Below are 25,182 nucleotides of genomic sequence, written 5' to 3' on the forward strand. Positions count from 1 at the left end.
ACAGTCGCTGTCAAAACGAATTTGAACGCCCCAGCGAACGGTCGTGTTGAACGGAAAGAAATCGGAGAAGTTCGGAAAAAGAAGAAGACGAATAAGAAGTTGGAGAGCAGAAAAGTGTAATACGCAAAAGCAAACAAAAGTGCAACTTTTTTTAAAACATTTTTGAAAGACTGTGTGTGTCTGTGACTTTGAAACCGGTTGTTAAATGCGCGCTGCAACTGCAACAATCAACTTTAAAACAACAGCAACAATACTCGCAGCAAAGCAACGCCGTCAGCTTGCACATTTTTTTTCGCTTGCCTGATACAGGGACAACAAAACCAATAACAAGAGCAAGAAAGATAAAAAGAGTTTAGCTGCTCAATTTTACCGTTAAGTTGGGATCGATATCGAAATACCAGCAAAAACAACAACAACAACAATAAACATGGCCCTCTCCATTGTAAGCCGCAGTCTATTGCGTACTTCGAGAGAAATCCTGGAACGCAATATGGCCGCAACGGTGGGCGCACTGCAGCAGCAGCAGCAGCACCAGCCCCTTTCCACCTTTTCAACAAGCGATTGCAACAACAATGTAAGCGTTTGTATACGTCTCTGTGTGTGTGTATTAGTTAAATTAATTTATGAAAAGAGCGGATGAGCAAGCGAGGAGGGAAAGGGGCATCTGTTACAGTTACAAGAAAATGAGGCCACCATGTGTGCGACAGAGATAGCATAGAAAGTTGGTTTTCAAAAACAATTTGTAAGCGTGGCACAGGCAAGAAGAAGAGAATACCAGGCATTACTTATTACTTAATTTTTTTTAGATATATAGATCACTATATAGACATGTGTACATAAAGTCATAGTTCTGCGTCAATAGTTTAATAACACTATTCCTCCCTTTACTACTGCTATAGCAGCAATCAATACTGCCAAAGACGCATATCTTTCAATGCACAAACAACAACAACAACAGAAACTACAATTCGCCGCTGAGTGAAGGCAACTTTCAAACCATCCCCAAAAAAAGAAATAGAAAAATAAAAATGGGGCGACTCGGCGAACTGCGCAAATTCTGCCAACAAAAGCATGCGCAAAGCGCCAAATAACAATAACAAAAAAAAAAATAAACAGCAAACGGCTGCTGATTTATGTTTACCTGGCGAAACGGAAATCGTCAGCTAAGCCTAAGCCTACCAATGGCTTGCGTTGCGGCGATAGTTGTGTTTAGCCGCGCCACAAACCCATTTCTTCCTCTTATTTGCAGACTGTTCTAGCAAATGCATGCACCAGTTGTGCGCTGCTAGCTTCATTCTCTACATTTTCGCACTGTTGTTGGCTTTTGATGTGCGCTTTGTGCTACTTTTCGGCATAAATTAAATGCTATATGTGAACCTGCTTTGTGTTTTGGCACACGCTTAACTATATTTAGATGGGTTTGTATGTGTAAGGTTAGTTAGGAAGAGGCTTATGATCAGCATTTGTTAACTAATTCATACGATATTCCAAATTCAACTATTGTTTTTTAAGATTAATGATGTCATCATAATTATCATATCGATACCAGCTACAGTATCCATTATCAACAAACTTTTGAGCTCCTCGTAGTTGTTGACAACTTTTGTTGCTTGTAATTAAAAACAAAAGAGCAGAAGAGAAAGAAAATCAAAATAGAAACGTTGCATACAGTTATCAACAAATTGTCAACATGCCATAGCAGATTTGAAAACTCATTAATATGTTCATGCACAGACACATGCACACAAAAGATTCAAGATGTTGTAATCAGTCATGTACACATATATGTGTATATACGTGTGCCTGTGTGTGTTTGTTGTCTGAACAGTTGATCTGTAGTCGTCTTGCATGCTCCAGCTCCTAAAGCCAATACGCACAAGGTCAAGGGGAGACAAAATCATAGACCCATTAATAGTTGGACATGCACTGTGGTTGTATGCGTTTGCGCCACGTGGAGACTTGAGCCAGCGGTTACTTTTAAAAGTTGACAACTGTTTAAGGGTCTCAGGGTCGCTGTTAAGCTGCTGTGGAAACCGGTCCACAAGAATCTAGAACTGACCTTAACAAAACAAAAACAAAACAAAACTATAACAATAACAACACAATGCGTGCACATCGCATATAATTAAGAGCGTATTATTTGTTTATAAGTGTACATATAAGCTGAAGGGCGTGACGCAGCGTGAGCGCCAAAAATTGTGAAACAGTTCGCTGTTAATGCAACAGTAAACAACATTAACAGAGTTGATTTATGTGGCTGCTTTGTTGTTTTTTCCAAACAGTGAATTCGAAATGGAGTAGGCAAGCAGTGCGTTGGTGTTGCACAAAACAACAAGCAGTTGTATTGGACCATGACTTCCAAACTGTAACAATAAAAACTAATGATTTTGTATTTTAATGGCTTTTGCAGCGGCTGGTGCCAGCTTCAGCACATGGTGCATGGAGCCTTGTCTACCGTCCGGCATCTGCCCTGCAGAATGTACGCCAATATTCAAAGAAAACTGCTGGCGCAGCCACTATGCGTCGTCAAGACAGTGATTCGGATTCGGATTCGGATGACGAGTTCGAACGACGTCGCAGAAATGCCAATGTGAAGCATAGCGAACGGGTAAGCAAGCCACGTGGCGAAAACTAGTAAACTCAATGTTTGCGTGTGTGTGTATATGTGTATGCGTGAGGTTGGGTGTAAAACATGTTTTGAAAGATGGAATTGGCTTTGGCTCAATGTCGAATTTTGAACTCGCGACGTCTGCGCCGCCGTCGTCGGTGACGCAGGCGCAGACATGAAAGCAGTGCATGGTTGTTGTCTTGGCTGTTGCTTAACTTTAACAGTGTATGTTTGAATATAAGCAGTGCACGCAAGCAGTTAACAGCTTACAGTTATATTTGAAATTTAAGTTTAAATTCAATTTAAAATTAATTTTTTTTTTCGATTTTTTGTTTTTGTTTTAATCTTAGGGCGACTCTGCGTTCTGGCGCCGCAAAATGCGCACCTTGCATCGCATCATGGATGTTAACCATGACGGTGTCATCTCGTATGATGACTTCAAGCTGTTGGCGAAACGGTTCAGCGATTTGGGCCATTTGTCAGACGAGGTGGCCGAGGAATTCAACGAGGTGATCAAGCAAACCTGGGAGGAGCAATTCGGAGAGATAACCCCATATAATCTTGTGACTGCTGAGCAGTTCTTAACCGATTTGCATCATCGACTGAACGACAAGAAAATGGCTAAGCGCATTGGACGCTTCTTGCCCTATTTGTTTAAGGTAAAAGTTAATAGAATTTGTGCCATAATTTGCTAAATGCTTAATTCATTTTCATCGAATTGACTGTTCCAGGCTGTTGACTTCGATCACACTGGCCACTTGGATCTCGAACAATATAAGCTCTTCTTCCGCTGTCTGGGACTATCTGAAGAGGATGCTGCCATTTCATTCGCTGTGATAGACAAGAATGGCGATGGCCAGGTGTCGCTCAAGGAGTTTGTACATTTGGGTCGCCAATACTTTTTAACCGAAGATGATACCAAAATATCGAAAATGTTCTGGGGCCCGCTAATTGCTGATCATTGACGCGTTGCAGTCACTGCTGTAGATCAACATTATGTTCGCGATGCAAACAACCAACACAAGCCAATGCTGCCAACAACGACAACAACAACGATTCCAACACGCGCGCAGAAGGCGTGCGGCAGTTGGCCTTATCTACAGCATGTGGCGCTGCATAAATCGGGACCATTCACAAGGCAAACGACAAGCGACATTAACAACAACAACACGAACATTAACAACAACATCACCAGCATCAACTGCAACAGCAACACCCACGCCAACACCAACACAAACACCATCAACTTGATCACAATTAGAAACATGAGCATTTACGATTATTTACGCCAACATTTTAATGCGGCCGGGAAACGCAATCGTCGCTACTCGACAGACAGCGACGAGGATGTGCCTCCGCCCTCGCCCAAGGTGCGCAAACACAATCATAGCAATCACAACAATCACAACAACAATAACAATCAACAAAGAAATGGCAACCAGGAGAGGGAGCAGCACGGCAAGCACGGCCCTAATTCTAATATGCATAGTTATGATATAAGATTTTTTTTCTATATTAATTCGCTTATACTATTCACAATGTCCTGCCGTCAATACGAGGGCGAGGATCTAAAGCATTTTATTGTTAAGCACATACGAGAGTTCGATCGGCTACGCCGCAAGGCGCGCAAGCGACGCAAGCGTAAAATTAAGCCAACAACTTCGTTGCCATTGTAAAAGCAAACCGAAGTCGAAAGCGAATGTTTTAGACTATACAATGTAATACAAATGATATATATACAGGTGATCCTGATAAAAATAAAGAATACACACTAAAATCCTAACAGTCCGTCTAATGCAATCATATTTTAAATTTGAATGTATAAATATAAATACTACTTAAAGCTAAGAAATTTATTAACAGGATATTTCTGTATATAAGAAGGTGAAGGTAGACCAAGTTAGCAACAAATTAATACAATCAGGCTGAAGAGCTGGCTAATTTGACTAATTAAGAAAATCCATAAAGTTAATATCAGAATATGTTTAACAGAGAGTTGACAAGTTCAAATTTGACATGAGCATAAATCTCAACATGAACTTGGATGAGCGTTACAAAATGAACATCTCAAAAGTCTGTAATGAATTTAATAAATTTGACATGAGGATAATTTCATAATTAGTTCATTAGTTAGTTGAGGATAATTTTTATGAGTTACAAATCTCTTGGATTGCCATCACATAAGGATTTATATATAGAAATACGTATGCTTTAAAGAGAGTGCTCGACTAGTAGATACCCTAACCGAATGCTTTGTGATTTTGTTGATTTTTGTAAGCATTTTTCAGCTGTCTTAAATACATAAATAAATACTACATGTTGCCTAAAATAGAGTATTAGAAGAAGAAGAGAAGCGCGAATATTAGAATTGGCTGAGAAAATTTGAGTTTGATTCGAATTAGATTGAACGTAAAAATAAGATGAAGGATAAATGGTGAAGTAAATTCACAGAGAAATGCATAGAGCAGCTTATTATAAGAATTGTGAGAATCACATAGAGAGGTGATTGAAAGAAGTTAACTCGTGTCCTCAGATGAGATCCGTGAGGTTCCTATTGAAAACGGCAGACTTTCAGATGAGAATCGTGAGAATCGCTTAGGGAGGCGATTGGCAAAAAGAAATTTAGAACATTTTACGTTCTCTCTCTTCTGTCTCTCTCTTCTCTCTCTCACTTATTTCTGCCAAAAACAACGCAAATTGCATGCAAATGGCGCCACTTCCAACTGCCACCTGCCACCTGCTACTCGCCTCCGCCCACGCAGACCGCAGCAGCAGCAGCTGGACTTTAGAAAAAAGCCGCTGCCCACATATCATTATGTAAGCGCTGCAAAAACACAAAAAAGAAAGGATTTGCGATATCAACTGAAAAGTGTTTAGCCTTAAAATGAAAAAATAAAGCTAATAAAAAATGTGTCGCGCGTAAATCTCGGCGTAGACACCGACTTACTCTGCCCCGCCCACTGCCTACCGCCCATCGCCCAGCAGCCTAGCAGCCTGCCAGCCTGGCCAGACCGTAGCTCATTATGCACATTTGTTGCCATGCCACGCCCCATTTTTTGCGATTTTTTTCTCCTCGTTTTTTTTTTGCATTTGTAGCTAATAATTTTAATGTTATTCAAAATTATGTAGCAAAAAAAAATGGATGTAGAAGAAGGAAGTGGAGTAAAAGATGCTGAGCTGACCATGTGAAAGCATTTTTTGGGGCGTCTCGCTCACGCACACACACATACACACTCGCACACACAGTTATAAATTGCATTTGTATCTAAAAGGACATTAATTCGGTGTGTGGTTCACAGCGCCATCTAGACCCACCGGCGGCAAGCAGTGCGGGCAAGCAGTCAAACTGCGTCCCCTGCTTGTGTGTGTGCATTTATATATATACATGTAGGAATGTGTGTGTGTGTGTATGCTTTGTGCATTTCTTACTCGCCTCAATATTTTATAATTTCATTTTTTTTCTTCGTTGTTTTTCATTTCTCCGCGCTTCGCCTAGCATAAATAGAAAAAAAATAAACAGCCACGCACATGATGTCCCGTTTGCTGCTTATCCCCAGCCGAACTCGGACACACAACCACACACACATACACTCACACACACATGCTGTCACATATTGCTACATCTTTCATTATGTAAATGCACGCTTTACACATTTTTTTTATTTCTCTTTTTGTTTTTTGCCTTTGCTGTCCAGCACTTACACTGCCTGCCCATATAGCTCTCTCTGTCGCTCATCAGCGGCTGGGGATTTGCGCGCGCTGTATGTATATATAGAAAAAAATATCGCTGCATATATAAATATATATACATACATATGTATATATGGTAAGATGTTTTCTGTGTGTCTTTTACAACTATTTGCAGCTTCAACGTGTTTTATCACGTTTTAAAAGCAGTTTTTAAAAATTAAAAGCACGTCCTAAGTCCACATTTGGTCCGCACAGCAGCTGCTGCTGCTGCCCAGAAACGAACTCGAGTGCACGGCGAACCCTGGAACAAAAACATCAAAAAAGAACCCAGCCAAATTGACATACAACCAACAACTGACCACTAAGTGCGCCGCTATCTTGACGAAACAATTCAAGACAAACTGAGCTGGCAAACTGACAAAGGAAATTATAAATAAAATGAAGAATAAGGTGTAAGTGAAAGAAGAAGAGCTCTGTGGGAAATTTGTGGAAGAAAGAGAGAGAGAGAGAGAAAGTGGGAAAGGAAGAGAGTGTGAGGAAAGTGATAGATAGAGAAAGATAGAGAGAGGAAGATAGAGAAGGAGAAGAGCAATTTAAATTGTAAGAAAGAAAAAGAGGTTATGGATAGAGAGGGAGAGAAAAGGGGAAATAGGAAGAAAGACGCGGAAACGAGTTCAGCTAATGACTTGCATTTTAGAAAGATATTACACATATCTTAACATATATATGATTTCGATAAGGAGATAAATTCATCAGAAATTCATCTTCATTCAGCCTTCTTCTATCTCACTTTGTTTTCATGTCAGCCAATAAAAATGATCAGAAAATGTTATGAGATTCGCATAGAGAGGCTATACTGCATGCCACGATTGTTTATCGGCAGCATGTGCCTATCGATAGCTTCGTTTATATGCAGCTGAATATATTTAATATGTTCTTATATTACGTGAATTTCGTGGGCGTGGGCGTAGGCGTGGCCATGGACAAATCTGGCAAAGTGTGCTGCAGTTGTTGCTGTCGCAAATGCCTTTTGCGGCGGGCATAAATTTCAGCGCTAATCATAGAGATGCGACAACAGCAGCAGCAGCAACAAGAACGAGCTGGTCCACAACAAGGAGGAGCACTTATCCAACGCATGGCCATAAAAAGTGCGCTAATGTTAACCCGTTGCTGTCGTTTGAATTACAACATTCAGTAGAGCAAGACCGCAGCTAACAGGAGCGTGGTGGGGGCTGGCTCCGCCCACAGGCGCCCTTGCAGCATCTTTACATATGCAGGCAACAATGTCTTAGCCTAAAAGTAGGCAGCTTTACGTAGCTCGCATGATAATTTAATTACAGCAGTGGGATTGCGAGGGCGGTCGGTGGTCGGTGGTCGGTGGTCGGTGGCTTTCGGTTGGCGGTTGCGCGAGGCAGCATCAATCTCGGGCTTAGGCAAGACAATCTGCCCATATAGTACACCTATACATATCCACATTATCCTTGGCACCTCGGCGAGCCAAAGAGCGCCAGATACCAAGCAGTTAGCAGCAACTTATCATTTAGATTGGGTATGTGCGACTTGCCATTTGGCACCTTTGAATGAAATATACATACATATAAGCAAGCTGCATATTTGCCAGCTGGTAACGGAATTTATCCGCAGGATAAACATATTCCATTGGAATTTGACAAGAATTTGTCAGAGATAGGCTCTGTGTGTGCTAAACAAATAGTTATCAGACACTTTAACTGCATGGTAAATACGTACAATGAGCAAATGCCTTACTGACATGAGCTGCATATTTGCCAGGCAGTTAAGCGGCTGTTAAATTTTGTCCACTATTAAAATCATTACAAATTTCAACGTGTTCAAATTGCCATTTGCTCATGCTTAACATGACTGGCAAAAGTTACCAGGCACTTAATCTGCCTGGTATTTTATGATATTTTTTCTCAATTTTATCTTCAAAGTATCTAAAATTTAACTTGGAGTGTATAGCCTTGAGCACAGTTCCACAGTCATGGCAATTGCTCTAGAGATTTCAGCGCGTCAATACGCCCCATTGCCCATTCGATGCCATTTACAGGGTATAATTATATATTAAATTAAGCCATTTGCATGCGCGTATTTTTGGGGCAGAGGGGCTCAGCTAAGGGCCACAGCGCTGTCGCTTCTCAACCCGGTCGTGTTGTAGATTATTAAAAATTATGTCTCACAGTAGGACATGCATTGCGCAGGCAACTGTTAGCCCAGCCCCCAGCCACCAGCCCCCAGCCCCCCTCTGCACGCCACGCCACTCTCCAATCCCAGCTCCAGTCACATAGGCCACATTAATGTGCTACTCAGTCAGCGTTGCGATAAGCAGCAGCAGCAGTAGCAGCAGCAGTTGTAAAAGTGGTAAAAAATTTTCTATTTTCTGGTTTTTACTTTTTTTTTTATTTTTAAACATTTATTATTGTTGCAGTTGCTGCTGCTGCTGCTGCTGTTGTGTTGCAGACGCAAATCCACGCAAAAATTATATTTTGACGTTTGTCAGCGGCTGGGGCCAACGGGGTCCAGGTGGGTGGCAACAAGATGTGGCCTAAGCCAAAAAAAAACCAAATGGCATAAACTTTGAGCCTTCCCCCAAAAAAACGATGCAAAATGCACTTTGGGGGCCTGGGGGGTCAAGTGTAGGTGTTGCCCCACATTGAAAATGATCAAAAGAGGCAGATAGAAGATAGAAGATAGAAGATAGAAGATAGAAGATATAAGATAGAAGATATAAGATATAAGATATAAGATATAAGATATAAGATATAAGATATAAGATATAAGATAGAAGATAGAAGATAGAAGATAGAAGATAGAAGATAGAAGATAGAAGATAGAAGATAGAAGATAGAAGATAGAAGATAGAAGATAGAAGATAGAAGATAGAAGATAGAAGATAGAAGATAGAAGATAGAAGATAGAAGATAGAAGATAGAAGATAGAAGATAGAAGATAGAAGATAGAAGATAGAAGATAGAAGATAGAAGATAGAAGATAGAAGATAGAAGATAGAAGATAGAAGATAGAAGATAGAAGATAGAAGATAGAAGATAGAAGATAGAAGATAGAAGATAGAAGATAGAAGATAGAAGATAGAAGATAGAAGATAGAAGATAGAAGATAGAAGATAGAAGATAGAAGATAGAAGATAGAAGATAGAAGATAGAAGATAGAAGATAGAAGATAGAAGATAGAAGATAGAAGATAGAAGATAGAAGATAGAAGATAGAAGATAGAAGATAGAAGATAGAAGATAGAAGATAGAAGATAGAAGATAGAAGATAGAAGATAGAAGATAGAAGATAGAAGATAGAAGATAGAAGATAGAAGATAGAAGATAGAAGATAGAATATAGAATATAGAAGATAGAAGATAGAAGATAGAAGATAGAAGATAGAAGATAGAAGATAGAAGATAGAAGATAGAAGATAGAAGATAGAAGATAGAAGATAAAGATAAAGATAAAAGATAAAAGATAAAAGATAAAAGATAAAAGATAAAAGATAAAAGATAAAAGATAAAAGATAAAAGATAAAAGATAAAGATAAAAGATAAAAGATAAAAGATAAAAGATAAAAGATAAAAGATAAAGATAAAAGATAAAAGATAAAAGATAAAAGATAAAAGATAAAAGATAAAAGATAAAAGATAAAAGATAAAAGATAAAAGATAAAAGATAAAAGATAAAAGATAAAAGATAAAAGATAAAGATAAAAGATAAAGATAAAAGATAAAAGATAAAAGATAAAAGATAAAAGATAAAAGATAAAAGATAAAAGATAAAGATAAAGATAAAAGATAAAAGATAAAAGATAAAAGATAAAAGATAAAAGATAAAAGATAAAAGATAAAAGATAAAAGATAAAAGAAAGAAGATAGAAGATAGAAGATAGAAGATAGAAGATAGAAGATAGAAGATAGAAGATAGAAGATAGAAGATAGAAGATAGAAGATAGAAGATAGAAGATAGAAGATAGAAGATAGAAGATAGAAGATAGAAGATAGAAGATAGAAGATAGAAGATAGAAGATAGAAGATAGAAGATAGAAGATAGAAGATAGAAGATAGAAGATAGAAGATAGAAGATAGAAGATAGAAGATAGAAGATAGAAGATAGAAGATAGAAGATAGAAGATAGAAGATAGAAGATAGAAGATAGAAGATAGAAGATAGAAGATAGAAGATAGAAGATAGAAGAAGATAGAAGATAGAAGATAGAAGATGGTAGATAGACGAGTGGCAACCCTGCACATGTGACAACCCTGGCGCGCGTGTACCTTGGGGAAGCTGCGTCTGAGATTTGTTTTACGAAATTTATATTCTAAATGTTGTGGCAATCGCGATCAGTTGTTCGACCTGTAAAGACGTGAATTCGAACAGCCTTCGCTTAAGCTCTACTGCTGCAGAGTTCTAAAAATAGAACTTTGCGGTGCATTCTTCAACGCAACAGCAACAAAAACCGCACACGCAGCGTTTTCTTATCGCTTGCTTCCGCGTAACTCAATTGCTTTAATTGCAATTTACGAAATTTCGTCGCTTGGCGCGAGTGCGCCTGCACTCAAAAGCACAATCCGCGATGACATCTAATGTCAATGACCGCGCTACAGCTGTAAAGGTAAATGCAGAAATGCAAGCCCAGCTTAACGTTGTGATGGCAAATAGGCAAGCCTCCATCATGCCAATAAACTCAAAAATAGATATCGCCTCCGTGCAAGGCATCACTAACAACAAAAACACGAAACGTAAACAGCCAAATTCACCAAAAACCATCAAGAAAAGGCTCATCTTCGACGAACCAAGCACCAGCAATGCAGCATTAATATCAGAAAATCGATTTTCACTGCTCGTAGAAGAAGATGAAGACTACAGCGAATCACCTGTAGCTCCAGAAGCCCCAGTATTGACCGACCAGCAAACTACACCGAAACCTCGTCCGCCCCCCATATGGTGTCCAAACATCAAGTCTGTGGCCCTACTTCAACAGATAATAGATAAAGTAATTGATGCTAAATCATACGTAATTAAGCCAAAGAAGAATAACATAGGTGTATTAACCCAATGCAGTGAGGACTATCGCAGAGTTATAGACCACTTTACTAAGCTGGAATTGGAGTTCCACTGCTACCAGCTTAAGGAGGACAAACCATATAGAGTCGTGTTCAAAGGGCTTCACTCCAGCACTGATACAACACTAATTAAAAAGGAATTGGAAACCAAAGGCCACACAATTACAAATGTGCACAACCCACTGAGCCGTATGGACAAAACACCGCTAAATATATTTTTTGTTGACGTGGCTCAGGCCCCCAACAACAAAGAAATTTTGGACATTCGAGTTGTCTGCAGGCAACGCTGCACAGTGGAACTGCCAAGAAGATACAACGACCTGACACAATGCCATCGCTGTCAAGAATTTGGACACACACAACGCTACTGCCACAAAGCTCCCAGATGTGTGCGTTGCGCCGGGAAACACGCATCCAAAGACTGCACCCGCGAAAAGGACCAGGCACCAACTTGTGTGCACTGTGAGTTACAGCACCCAGCCAACTATAAGGGCTGCCAAGTATACAAGCGGTTGCGCAAATTGCAATCCCCAGCACAAAAAAGGAGTCCCACACAAACACCGTCTACGGGTCCGAGTACTGCTTCCGAAATTACAAGGCCCCGGAGCATTACCCAAGCCACGAGCTTTGCAACGCCTATTAGTGGTGTTTCTTACGCACAGGCCGCTAGAGGTGGACCGTCAAATAAGAATACCACAAGTGACACTTTGTTCACTGAAATGCTTCAGCAACAACAACGTCAGTTTGACGCAATTAATGCCGAGCTCAAAGCGATGCGAGAAGTACAATCCCAACAAGCAACCATGCTAAACAGTTTAATGGCCATCATAACCAAGCTTGCCTACAAATAATGGCTTTACGTGTGGGTATCTGGAACGCCAATGGCCTGAGAAACAAGACTCAGGAACTGGCTGCGTTTCTCTCACAAGAAAACATAGATATAATGTTAATAACAGAAACTCATGAGTGCCCCACTACACAAATTTTCGGATACGAACACTATCAGGCTCATGGTGAAGGAGCAAACTGCTTTGGTGGATCCTCAATCCTCATACGAGCAACAATACCGCATACACCTTTACTGCCAATTTGCAACGCAACAATGCAGGTCTCAGCCATCACCCTGCCTACGTCTATTGGAGCGATCGAAGTTGCGTCAATTTATCTTCCGCCAAACACTGGTCTGTGTGATCATCACATGGAACAGGTTCTAGGCCAAAGGTTGAATAAGACCCTCATCGGCGGCGACTGGAATGGATGGCACCCATTTTGGGGAAGCAATAGTGCGAATCGTCGCGGAGAAGTCATATTTGAGGCGATTCAAAACTTACAATTCAGCATATTGGCGACTGGAGCCCCCACCCGTTACCCAATTAATGGACACAGGCCCTCGGCAATCGACTTCGCTGTCTACAAAGGCATCTGTGACCGGCAATTGACCATTGAAGAATCCTTGGACCTATCCTCTGACCACCTGCCACTAATAGTCACAATCCACGCGCAGCCACAGCCCTTGCCCATTAGGAAACAACTACTGCCAGCAGGATCAGATTTAGGAGTCTTTAGGCGCGAGCTCCATTACTCTTTGCACATAGAAATGGAACTTAACACTCCTGAAGACGTGGACTACGCAGCAAACAAACTGCAGGAAGAAATAGTCAAAGCTGCGCACCAAGCCGCCCCACCATCTTGCCAAACAAGACAACAGTCTCCGTACAACATCCCCCTCACCTTGGAGGCCCAACACCTACTAATACACAAAAGATGGGCCAGGAGACGCTGGTTAAGATTACGCACGCCTGATGCCAAATCCATGTACAACGAAGCCACGAGGCATCTTAAAGCTGCTCTCGCCCTGCTTCAAAAGAGGTGTATCAGCGATGCGCTGGTACGAGCTGAATCGCCCACTGACGCAGAGTTTCAATTATGGAAATTTACAAGAAAGCTCAAACGGCAGCCAACACGTCGTCATCCCATTCGGAGCATTTCTGGTTCCTGGCACATTGGAGACGAAGCTCAAGCTGAGGCTTTTGCAAACCACCTTCAAGACCAATTCACGCCGGTGATTACCGCAGAGGCCTCAGAAATCGAAGCAACAGAAGACATCGTTCTCTCGCCCCTCCCAGCTGAAGACCAGATAACTGGATGTACAAAAGAAGAGGTTCTTGAACACATCAGAAGAGTGAAGGCAAAAAATCCCCTGGATATGATCTAATAAACGGCAGAGTCCTTAGAGCACTGCCTGACTCCACCATAGACTACATAACTATGGTGTACAACGCCATGCTCCGCATCCGGCACTTTCCAGCCTGCTGGAAGCGCGCCGTGATTGTGATGATTCCTAAGCCTGGCAAACCCGTGGGAGAAATTGAGTCGTACAGACCAATTAGCCTGTTGCCAGTACTCTCCAAAATATTCGAAAGAATATTTCTGGAACGAGTACTGACACATCTGGGACGCCAGGAGGCCATTCCAAACCATCAGTTTGGCTTCAGGAGACAGCATGGAACACCGGAACAGGTTCACAGAGTTGTGCACCATATCCTTGGAGCCTTTGAAGAAAAGATGTACTGCTCTGCCGTCTTTTTAGACATCAAACAGGCGTTTGATCGAGTTTGGCACCTGGGACTGCTGCAGAAAGTGAGGACCACCCTTCCAGCCCCATTTTTCGCGTTGCTATCCTCATACCTTATTGGAAGAACCTTCCAAGTGTCAAGGGGGCAAGCAGTATCCTTGACTAGACCAATTATGGCTGGAGTACCACAGGGTAGTGTTCTAGGCCCAACACTTTATACTTTATTCACAGGAGATATGCCAACTCCCGAGCCAAATATAGGAAGTACAGATGCAGTACTCATAGCGACCTATGCAGATGACACCGCCATCTTATCACGTCACGTATCTGCGCAAGAAGCTTCAGACTCACTACAAAAATATCTGGACTCTTTCGGACGCTGGGCAAAACGGTGGTGTATCACCATTAATGCACAAAAGTCTGTACATACTACCTTCGCCACTAGAAGAGGAGATTGCCCAAGCGTTGCATTGGGGCCCACTATTCCCAAAGCCTCAAAAGTAAAGTACCTTGGTATCACTCTTGACAGAAGGCTGACTTTTAAAGCGCACATAAGTCAAGTAACCTCAAAATGCAAAAGCAAGCTAAAAACCCTCGACTGGATGCTGAGAGCTTCAAGCAAGTTGTCTTACAGCAGCAAGGCCGCCATCTACAAGGCAATAGTTGTCCCAACCTTCGTATATGGTATCTCTCTATGGGGCTCCTCGGCGAAGACTACAAGGAACAAAATTCAGACCCTGCAGAATAAAGCACTACGCAGATGGACTGGAGCCAGCTGGTTTGTAAGAAACTCAGTCTTACATAGGGATTTAGCAATTCCCACAGTTGCTGAACTCATTGGGCGACACAGTTCAAGATACGCGGACAGACTTGCAGCGCATCCTAACCATCTCGCAAGCAACCTGGCTATAAACAACAATAGGCGAAGACTGAAGAGATTGCATCCTCTAGACAATATTAGAACTAATTAAGATAGTAGCTACAAGTGCAGAATAATTGGCATATCTGCCCTCCCATTAGTTAAGGTTTAGAGCTAAATGCGCTATAGAGTCTAAGACAATAAGCTGCAACAAAATAAAGAAATAAAAAAAAAAAAAAAAAAAAAAAAAAAAAAAAAAAAAAAAAAAAAAAAAAAAAAAATGTTGTGGCAGCATTTTTTGTTGTTTGTTTGCTTTGAGACGTGGCATAAGCCGCGCTGCTTAGTTTTAAAAACTTATTTTAATGTTGCCATTACCATGTTGTTGTTGTTGTTGTTGTTGAGAGGGGCCTTTTGCGATTTGGGCAGCTGTTGTACAGCTCGACAGCGACCCTTAATACATTTAAATTGCTCTGGTGTGGCACTCCTTTGTCAATGTAACGCCATGGTCCGAAAATGCAGTCGCTGCGCTGCAGCAGCCCAAGCAGCAGCTAATGCCAGCTGCACGACTAACAGTTACCCTGTAGTCTTTGAAATTTTTGCTCAGATGCGATGAGTTTTAGATGTGCGAAAGCGGGACAGAGCTATTTGTTTCTCTAGAAGTCAGATATATTGTCTTAACCTATTGTCTCAACATTTTCATAGAGAATACATCTATCTGATATTTATCCTCAGTCGCTTTCGAAGATGCACTGCATCTGAACTGGTTTGTGAGGGACTCAGTGCTACATAGAAATCCTGCACTGCGTGCAGTTGAACAGAGCTGCAGTGATCCATTTCATATACATATATTTATATATCTATATATATATTTACATCGATTATAATTGCATTCTACAGTTTTACCCACTCGCCATTGAAACAAACGAAATCTTTTCAAGAAACTAAGAATTTCATATTCAAATCATATTCTTAAGCATATTCATAAAAACTATAAATTTAAAGCGAATTCAAATTTCCAATTAATGGATGCTCTAGTGCTTCCGTGGCAAAGAGGCGGGATGGACATCAGGTGAAATGGCTCGTGTGATGGATGGTAGCTTTCGACAACTCCGGCCTGATGTGTCCACATGCGGAGCTTTATGACAAAGGATCTTAACAGAGTAACGGAGTACCTAAAGAACAGCTGAAATGCATATTTATACACATATGTATATATATATATACATATATATGTGTAGATATATATATATATCTATATCTATATACACATATGTATATATACGCATCCTAACATTTAGCAACTGGAAACAAGTGGGCTTGAGAATGCAACTGCAACTGGGTAAAACTACAACGAAACGTATAACTGAACGAAAGGTTAGACGCGACGCTTCAGCTGGCGCAACAGGCTCTGGCAACGCCTTAGCCATTGTCGCGTATCCTGCAGGAGGACGCTCGGACTGCGGGCCATGTTGTGCGGCGGCATTGGCAGCATGGCCTCATCCGGCATCAGCTGCGGACCCTCGTAGGTCTCCACGACGGCGCGACGCTCGCGGGTAGCCGGTGAACGCACCGACGACCCCGATCCTGATGCCGATCCCATGGGACTCATGCGTTGCTCCTTTGGTTTATTCATCTATCAAATGGAACATATTAAGTCGGGTCTTCACAATCGATATAGGATACACGAGCAATGCCTATCCCTATATATTTATCTGATTAACTCAATAATTTCTCTTCTAATCGATTTACCTTTACCCTGCTTCCATCCATCTACCTCTTCTTCCATCCATCCACCCATGTCTAGACCCATTCTTCTACTTTTTACCTTTCAATCAATCTATATTCCTTTCTCTCTTTCTATCTATTTATCTATCTATCATTCATCAAAGTTCTTATATCTATAAAGCTAAGTTCAACAAAATTTATTGTTCTTAATACTCACCGCGTAAAAATGATTTTAGTTATTTAATATTTATTATTTATTACTTTAAAAATATATTTTAAGAATTGACAAAAGCAGGAAGTATTTTTTGTAAATTCTTTGAACTGTTTGCTAGACGTATTAAAAGTGATATGAGAGTGTCTGTAGAACGATAGAGCCCAGCCAGACGTAAACCTCAACGGGGCCTACTGAGCTCAATAGGAATTTAGGATAAAGGGCGATGATAGGGGTAGAGGTAGGGGTAGGGCAAGAGTTAGGGGTAGAGCTAAAGCTAAATATATTTTTAAGTTTCTTCTTCTCTCATTTTTTGAAAGATCATATCACTTATATGTGATGGAATGTGCAACCTTTTGTGCAAGAATCAACATAACCAAACGAAACTGCTGGGAGCTTTTCCGTTTTGTTTGTGGAATACATTTAGATAGGTTTGCTTTGGTTAGGTCTTGTTGTTGGCCACGGCACAAACAGAGACAGCGACGTAGCAGGTTTCAGGTGCAGGCCGCCTAATGTATTTCTAACATGGCAAAAAGTGCGTCCGGCATGAAATGGAGCCAGGGCTGGGGCGGGGGTGCTGGGTCTGGGCCCGAGTCCGGCCGATTTGTTGACACAGCTTTGCCGCAAAAACATTGGCGGGCCCCGGTTTAATGAAATGAAAAGCCAAACGCGCGACCGCGAAAATCAAACAACAATAAAAAATAAAGAGTATAACCAAGGGAAAGCTGTGGGTGGCTCTGCCCCGCTCTCGGGCTCTGTGTGTGTGGAATATGAAACGCAGCAGTGTGAACCGTTTGGCAAAACGCCGTGGCAGCATAAAAAATAGTAGTTAAACCCAATTTGTAATTTGTTTGGGCAAATCGCGCGAGCGGCGATAAAAGACAACAACAACAACAACAGCAACAGCAGCAGCAGCAGCAGCAGCAACAACGACTGCTAAACGCCGTCACAATGCTAAAAAGAGCCGCGGCCGTTGAATCCTTTTTCACACTAATACACATAGAAGTCAACACCTGTGTGTGTATGTGTGTGTGTGTGCAGCTGTGCGTGTCTCTCTCTCTCCTTCTCTCTCTGTGTGTGTGTGTGTGTGCTGGCCGCGATGAGAAACGTGCCGATGCATAATCATTGAGGCCATTATCATTTATTTTACTCAAAGGCTGCGTTGTTGTTGTCCCGTTGCCACCTGCGCTGGAAAAATCAAAAACACACGCACCAACAACAACACCAACAACAACAACAACAACAACAATAACAACATCACAACAGCTTTGACTGTCGGTTGTTCTCTTGGCTAAGCCACTAGGCACTAATGCAGCAGGTGATGCCAACCTCTCAGTTCTACCCTTTTTATCTATGTGTGTTAGTGTTGGTGTGTGTGTGTGTGTGCGTCTGTATGCATGTGTTTGTGTGTGTGTCTGCATTGGTTGTACAGTGCTTTAGTTGGCTAAAAGCTGAAATATTGAGCACACTTAAAAGCATTAGATGCATTCGAAGGCGAGGCATTTAAGTGCAGTATTTTTTAAATACCACACAATAAATACAAATTCCTAAGTTCATAAGTGTCAATCGTTTATGCTATATAAAAAAGTTCTTTTACCTTAACACTTCCAATTTAATGGCTTATTTAGAAGGCACGCGCAATCTGAAAGATCAGTATTTTTCTTAGTATAATTTCTAATTTAGATATACTAAAGCATGGGTATCTAGCTTTCACTGAGTTTAGCTAAGATTTTTTGGCATTTAGATATTTATGCAGTATATTTTTCATACTAAACAAATAAAAATTGTTTTTTAACAAAATTTAACAAAATAATAACATAAAAAATAAGAAAATAAATTTCAAACGTTATGTTCTTAACACTATCAAAATACCCAATTATTTAAGAACTTTCAGTATTTTTAACAAAATAAAAATACTAAAAATACTAACTGTTATACAATTAATTATATAATATTATAATATAATATGTGCCTATTTTATATACAAGTCGCTCGCTTACAAACGTTTAAGAACGCCGTCCAAAGCGGAATAAAAAGTTGGCAGCATAATTGAGCTCTGGATGCGAGCGCTGGTCTATCAAAATGGCGTAAGCCCAGATTCGAGAGTGTATTATGGGGCCCAAATGTGCCAACGATTAACAAATGACCCAACAACAACAATTGGCACAAAAACGCGGACACAGCCAGCGCAAACAGTGTCCGCCACAAAATTTACGGCCCAATGAGGGAGAGACAGAGAGAGAGAGTGAGAGTGAGTGAGAGAGGAGCAGGGCAAGAGGTAGCTTTGCCCACCCACTCTGCAGCTCTGCTCGCGCATATTTGTTCGCGCTTTTTGCCTATTTGCTTAGGTCAACTATAAAAATAGCGCTGAGAAATTTAACTATGAACAAATAGTGCATGAATTCAGGTATTTAGCTTATCTTAGCTTGCTCAAAAAACAAAAAAAAAAAAAATAGAAGAAAATGCCAAGAGTTCTTAAAGAGAAAAGAGCTGAGTGGACAATAAACTGATATAGCTAGGAATACTATAAATTATGGGAAATATATTTTCAAGGAAGCTTTGTAGTATTTATCGATTATTATCGTTCATAAGGAATGAAACTTATCGAAGAGAAAAATAATGATAGACTCTCATTGCGTACAAAAGTTTTTGGTCTTAACTCGATGAACAGACAAACATGAATATATAGACTCATCAACCACATGAAAAGGTAATTTTATCGATCGAAATGATTTAGAATAGAATGTAAGGAATATAATTACGAAAAATGAATGAGAATTGATTAGTGTCTCACAATTTCAGAGAGAAGCAATTAATAATCGTCTGCTCATAGAAATAGTAGTGCTGGATGAAAGGAGATGAAAAAATTAATAACAACTGTAACAGTAACAACTGTAATTTAAAAAAAATTTATCAACTATAAGTGGAACTTATTAAATAATATTTTACTTATTGAAATTTATTGGAATTTCAATTTATTTTTTTCATTTTTCGTCGTTGATCCAAGCAACAATTTTAATTGGACAGAAGTCCCTGACATAAATATTCAGACTCAGCTGGCTGTTTTGATTAAGTGTATATATATTCTATGGGGCCTGCCACGCCTCCTTTCGCCTGTTACATACATTTTCACAAAATCAATATACCCTAAATACACATTTTCAATGGGTATAAACAGCATGAAGAAATCTTTGCTATAAACTCTTGAAGTATTTGAATGAAATATATTCAGTAAACTTCTTCATTATTGCTAACGATCTGAAAGGAATATACTCTATATATATATTCCCCTACGGACTTTCTTGTAGAGCATACAAAACGCGCATTGGCGCCATTTGGCGTTCATAAATCAGGTGGTAAATGATGGCAAATGGAAATGCCAAGATATTATAAAAATTATGGCAATAAAGTGTTGGCGGACGTAAAGAATTGTGTCCGTTCAGCTTCAGCTGCCTTTTTTCATTAGCTACGTGAATATAACTTTCATATAAATTCATAAATTAATTAATTAGGCTGGCGCTGAGATGCGGCAGGTAGCCTTCGACCAGGTACATAGCGATGAGTAGCTTCTCATGCCCGAAGATAAGTTCAACATTGAATAAGCATTAAGCGAATTGTTAGATATTGCTAAATGTGGCTGGGGCTGTGGGCAGGGGCGAGTCCTGGGCATGGTGATGGGGCCAAAAGGGTTCTGACAGCTCGCCAACTTGCACAGCGCGCATTCAAGGCAAAGGTATTACAAATATTATACCAACCCACTGCCTCGTAAAAGTTTATAATTCTTAATTACCACGAATGACAGCTGAGAGAGAGAGAGGGAAAGAATTAAATGAAAAAAAGTATATATATAAGTGAATGCTGTAATTATTAAGGCTTATTTATTGAGAGAAGCCAAAAGGCTTATTAAAAGAGTTGACATTTTGCAAGTTAAAAGCCCCTGACGTATACGTAATATTCTGATGATTTGACAGGACAACAACATCTATGAAAATCTATTAACCAAGACTTAAAGTTTTACTATATTTGTGTCTGATATAAGTATACGACTTCTATCTCAGAATTCTGAGATAAGTTTGAAGCGTAAAAAAATGAGTTTTTGGCTTCATTTAAGAGTCGATGGCTCAAGAAGAATTTTATACTCTGGTTTCAAATTCGAACTCAGCACTAAATTTGATTTGATATGTGATTTGACAGGAAGCAGCAGCATCGCGCTGTCTTCTCAAAGCTTATTTCTTGCGTTCTTTGTGCTTCAAATTTTATCTATAAAATTTTACTCAGTTTTGTAGCGAGAAGCAATGTTGAGTAATATTTCGCCTTTATTCAGTTTCCTTTAGCTTAGTTTCTTTGCACATGGCAGCTGATGTCATGTGTCTTTATATTATGTTTCTGTACTAACTTATCGTTTGCTTCTTTATTGCATTTAATGCTGCTTCTCGCTTTGTCTGCTTCATTTGCCATTTTCTTCATCTCGGATAGTCGCATCGGCTTGTGCTTTGCTTCTTGCATTACTTCATGTGCTTATGCCCTGCACTTCTTACTTTCTTCTCCCTTTGCATTGAGTCGTTTTCCGATATGAATGAATTTCGGGCCCTGAAGCTTGTGCCGCAGTTTACTTATTATGCATTCATGGAAACAGCGCACTTAAACAGTTTTTTCTTTCAAGTGGTTTTCCAACATCAATCTAATGTTTTGTGGGCGGTTGCAAGCAGGAAAAAAATGTGAAAAACTGAAAGAGGAAAAGATGCAACGCACACATAAATTTTATAGTCATTTGCGCATTTAATTAAAATTATGATAAAAGCATGCAAAATATTTTTACAACCGCATATACGAAGACTTATGTGCCATTGCACTGATACATATGTAGGGCTATATATATGCATGTGTGTGTTTGTGTGCAGACAAATATATATAAGCCATATAGGAAAAAAAAGGGACAACATGGAAACGGATAAATGGGTGTATGTGTGTGCGTGTGTGTGAGGCAGAAGCGCAAGAAAAAAAGGGAATTAAAATAAAAATTGCTCATAGCAAAAATCTTGCGCTGTAATTACATCATTTATGCAGGACGAATATGTCGTTCTGCTTGCTCCGGCTAGTCCCAGACCCCAAGCCAAGCCCCCTGCCCTCCCGCTCCCTGCTTCTGCTTTACCCCACTCGACTGCTACGATGGCTGCGAGTCAAGCAGCACGCGCGTTCATGTGTGTGTGTGTGTGTGTGTGTAGCTGGCTCTAAGCGTGCGTGTGCCAAATGCCTTTCAAATAAATACGAAACGGTCAGCGGAATAATAAACAGCAGCAGTGGCGGCAGCTCTTGCAGCAGGAGCCGAGACGAGGACACAGCCAGCCGCTGTCTCAGTGACAAGGCGACACGTACAGTGCATAGCAGAGAGCAGAAAAAAAGAGATCAGCGTTACGTTGTCTACAACAGGAAACGGATATATGCACACACACAAACAGCGACACACACCCAAGCTCATGTGAAAAAAAAGATAACATACAGAATGGAGGCCAAACGGGGTTGTTCACAGCAAGTTTCGAGGACTTTTAAATGTTAAAAATAATTTCTCTAAAAATTAGAATAAATTTATAATAATAATTTACAAATAATAATTTATTTATAAAAATATAAAAAAATGCTAAACAAATGAATTAAGAAATAATTGCAATAACCCAACTTCATGTGAGTTGTTTGATGAGCCAAGATTCAAGAGAAGAATAAACGAAGAATTTGAAAACAAGTTTTTGTTATTATTTTTTTTTGTTATCTGAAAATGTTTGTTTCACTGGATTACATATGTGAAGTTCACTCATTATATAGAAATTTATACTTAAAATTAAGTTTGAGGGAAATAAATTGATTCAGAAAACATACTCTATAAATTTACAAGAAATGCTGCTCAACAAATCAGAAACCTTGGAGACTTTCTCATACTCAATTTATCTATTCTAATTTTTCTCTTTCTCTACCTAGCCTAGCCTGCTCTTCTCTCCCTTAGTTCTCTTTCTCTTTCATTGTATCTCTCTTGCCCATTCATTCTGTCTATCTCTTTCTCGTTCTCTTTGGCTCTCTCACTCTCTCTCTCTCTCTTTACCCTTAACTCTCTCCCCCTTTATCCTCTCTCTTTTTCTCTCTCTAGCCTTCTTTCTTCTCTGTCTTTTCTTCTCCCCCTGTCTCCTTCTCTCTGCCTCTCACTGCCTCTCTCCGCTCTCCCTCCCTCTCTCTCTTTATATTTATATTATTGCACTAATTTCTATCCTTTTCCACTCACACACACCCATTATTAACTGCTGTGGTGGCGGTGCCACGCCCATGCAATGCACTCGGCACACATTTAATATGAGAAAACGTTTTCAATTTTTTATACGCTCATTTTTCAGAAACAACTAAAAAATGGAAAAGGCAACTGCTGCTACAGTTACTGGATAGCCATCTTTCAAGGGAGGCCCACAGCTGGCCACTGCCTTCACAGGCGCTCCACATGGCTCCCCACGTGGCAGCTACAGTCCAGAGATTCGCTGATGTCGCTGCGATACTTCCGCCAATGTGGCACAAACAAAAAAAAAAGCAAAATTTACGAGTAGCTAAAGCCGAAGCTTGAATAGCCTAATAAGTTTGTGTGTGTGGCTCAACTATTACTATATAGACCACCGATTCAGAGGGATTCAGAAAATATTGTATTTTCTATGTGTAATAAAAATATTTTTATTTTGATCTCAACAAAACTGAGTTAAAAAAAAATTATAAATTTGTATATAATTAAAATCTATATAAAAAAAAAATATATATATATATATATATATATATGTATATGTATATCATATCATATTATATAGCACTTTATAGTACTTTAGCAGCTCTCAGTTAAATACCAAAATATGCCGATTCAATTGCTTGACAAAATTATAATATCCTTTGCAAGGGAATGGCGAGAGTTGGTAGCGAAAAAAAATGCGCTAAGCGCAGCATTTCGGAGCTTGACTGAAAATAAAAAAAAATAAATAAATATATATACATATATATATATATATATATAGAAAATGCTAAAAGAAAAAAAGATGTGGCAAACATAAATGTATTGCAAAAAAATGGCTATATATTTGTAAGCTCGTACTCGTACTTGGTATTCGCATTCGTACATAGAAATGTAAAGGAGCACTAATTTTGTAAGGACACGCGCGCGAAGGACGGACTCATGGACGGGCGGAGGAGCATAAGTAGACGACGGCGATGGTTGACATAAAAAACGCGACACACACACATGCGTATGACTTGGTGTGTGTGTGGGTGGGTGGGTGGCCAGGAGTCTGATATAGTGGACATGGTTTGTTCATGCTAAATGGACGCTGGTCAGCAGCGGCGTACAAATGACGGCTTCCGCTTGTGCATATTAAGCGTGAAGGATAATAATTTTACACACACATGCACACACACACACACACAGAGACATAGCTATACATATGCAGCATAATTTTTTTTCATAATGCGCATTCGCTGCTCTTTATTTATTTTTAATTCTCTTTTTTTTATTTTTTTTTTTTAGCAAAAATGGGTATTAATATTACTTACGGTTAAAAATAAAAGCGCGACTTCTCTGTGACGTGTGTCGTTGGGGGGCGGGCTGGACTGGGGCTGGGGCCTTGACTGTGGCTAAAATGTGGCAACTGCAAATAGTTGGCAGTTGTGGTTAACAGCTCCGCAGGATGCTGTCAGCTGTTGCGGCAGCAGCTATCGCAGCATTGAACAAGACGCTGCATGTGTGTGTGTGTGTGTGGCTTTACACACACACACACACAAAAGCACACACATTAGTGTTAGCTATTTAAAGCAATAATAAGATATAATTAAGAACTCAAGTTGCAAAAGAATGCCGGGCTTAATTGCGTATTTGGACAGCATCAAGTTATATGATATATACATGGCAATATACAGAAATATATCAAATATGTGTACATCTTTACGAGGTGTGTTCAATAAGTATTATTTGTGTTTAGTTCGGAAGAAATTAAAGCTCATTTATGTGTAGTTTGAGGCATGACGAACTTGTAGACAGGGCTGCTCATCTCAGTCATCTCTTACTTATACATTATGTATATTACATTTTCTTATCTTACTAATCAATAAAAAATACGTTCATTCTCAATATTTTATATTTAGTTCGCTATTTAACAGATTTTTATAGCACGTAGATTGATTTTGCATGAAATAACTCGGATATACTTGGAATAGAGGTTGACCAAATAAGCGTGATACTATGTCCGATAGCTCTGTTTCAGCAGCTGTGCCAGTTATTGATAACATTAAGTTGCTGAAATATTTAATAAAAATTGCCATTTGTTTAGGTATTATTTTACGCCTGCCGAAACATCAGCTCATGCGATAATGAGCATTGCGTTACATCTAATCTAATCTAAAAATTAGATACCTGGTACA

At 39.8% G+C, this 25,182-nt stretch overlaps 2 protein-coding genes across 2 annotated transcripts; one reads left to right on the forward strand and one right to left on the reverse strand.

Moving 5' to 3' along the window:
• LOC111598409 lies at nucleotides 1-4,388 on the forward strand. The gene is given in 4 exon segments (XM_023313648.2): nucleotides 1-574; nucleotides 2,411-2,608; nucleotides 2,959-3,267; nucleotides 3,340-4,388. Coding segments are annotated over 4 exon segments (1,599 nt in total). The 5' UTR covers nucleotides 1-427; the 3' UTR covers nucleotides 4,285-4,388.
• An 11,452-nt stretch (nucleotides 4,389-15,840) lies between these two features.
• LOC111598456 lies at nucleotides 15,841-16,794 on the reverse strand. Its single transcript, XM_023313711.1, has 3 exons — nucleotides 16,756-16,794; nucleotides 16,106-16,446; nucleotides 15,841-15,996 (listed from the first exon to the last, which is right to left on the reverse strand). Exon 2 carries the CDS (start codon nucleotides 16,444-16,446, stop codon nucleotides 16,189-16,191), a length of 258 nt encoding a protein of 85 aa, XP_023169479.1. The 5' UTR covers nucleotides 16,756-16,794; the 3' UTR covers nucleotides 15,841-15,996; nucleotides 16,106-16,188.
• Nucleotides 16,795-25,182: the final 8,388 nt, after the last annotated feature.

The sequence above is a fragment of the Drosophila hydei genome, unplaced genomic scaffold (genome assembly GCF_003285905.1).
Source record: "Drosophila hydei strain 15085-1641.00,03,60 unplaced genomic scaffold, DhydRS2 tig00000211-arrow-pilon, whole genome shotgun sequence".
NCBI lineage: Eukaryota > Metazoa > Arthropoda > Insecta > Diptera > Drosophilidae > Drosophila > Drosophila hydei.

What these genes read in the sequence shown, in the direction of transcription:
- LOC111598456 (XM_023313711.1), bottom strand. Translation starts at nt 16,446, where the DNA reads ATGAATAAACCAAAGGAGCAACGCATGAGTCCCATGGGATCGGCATCA.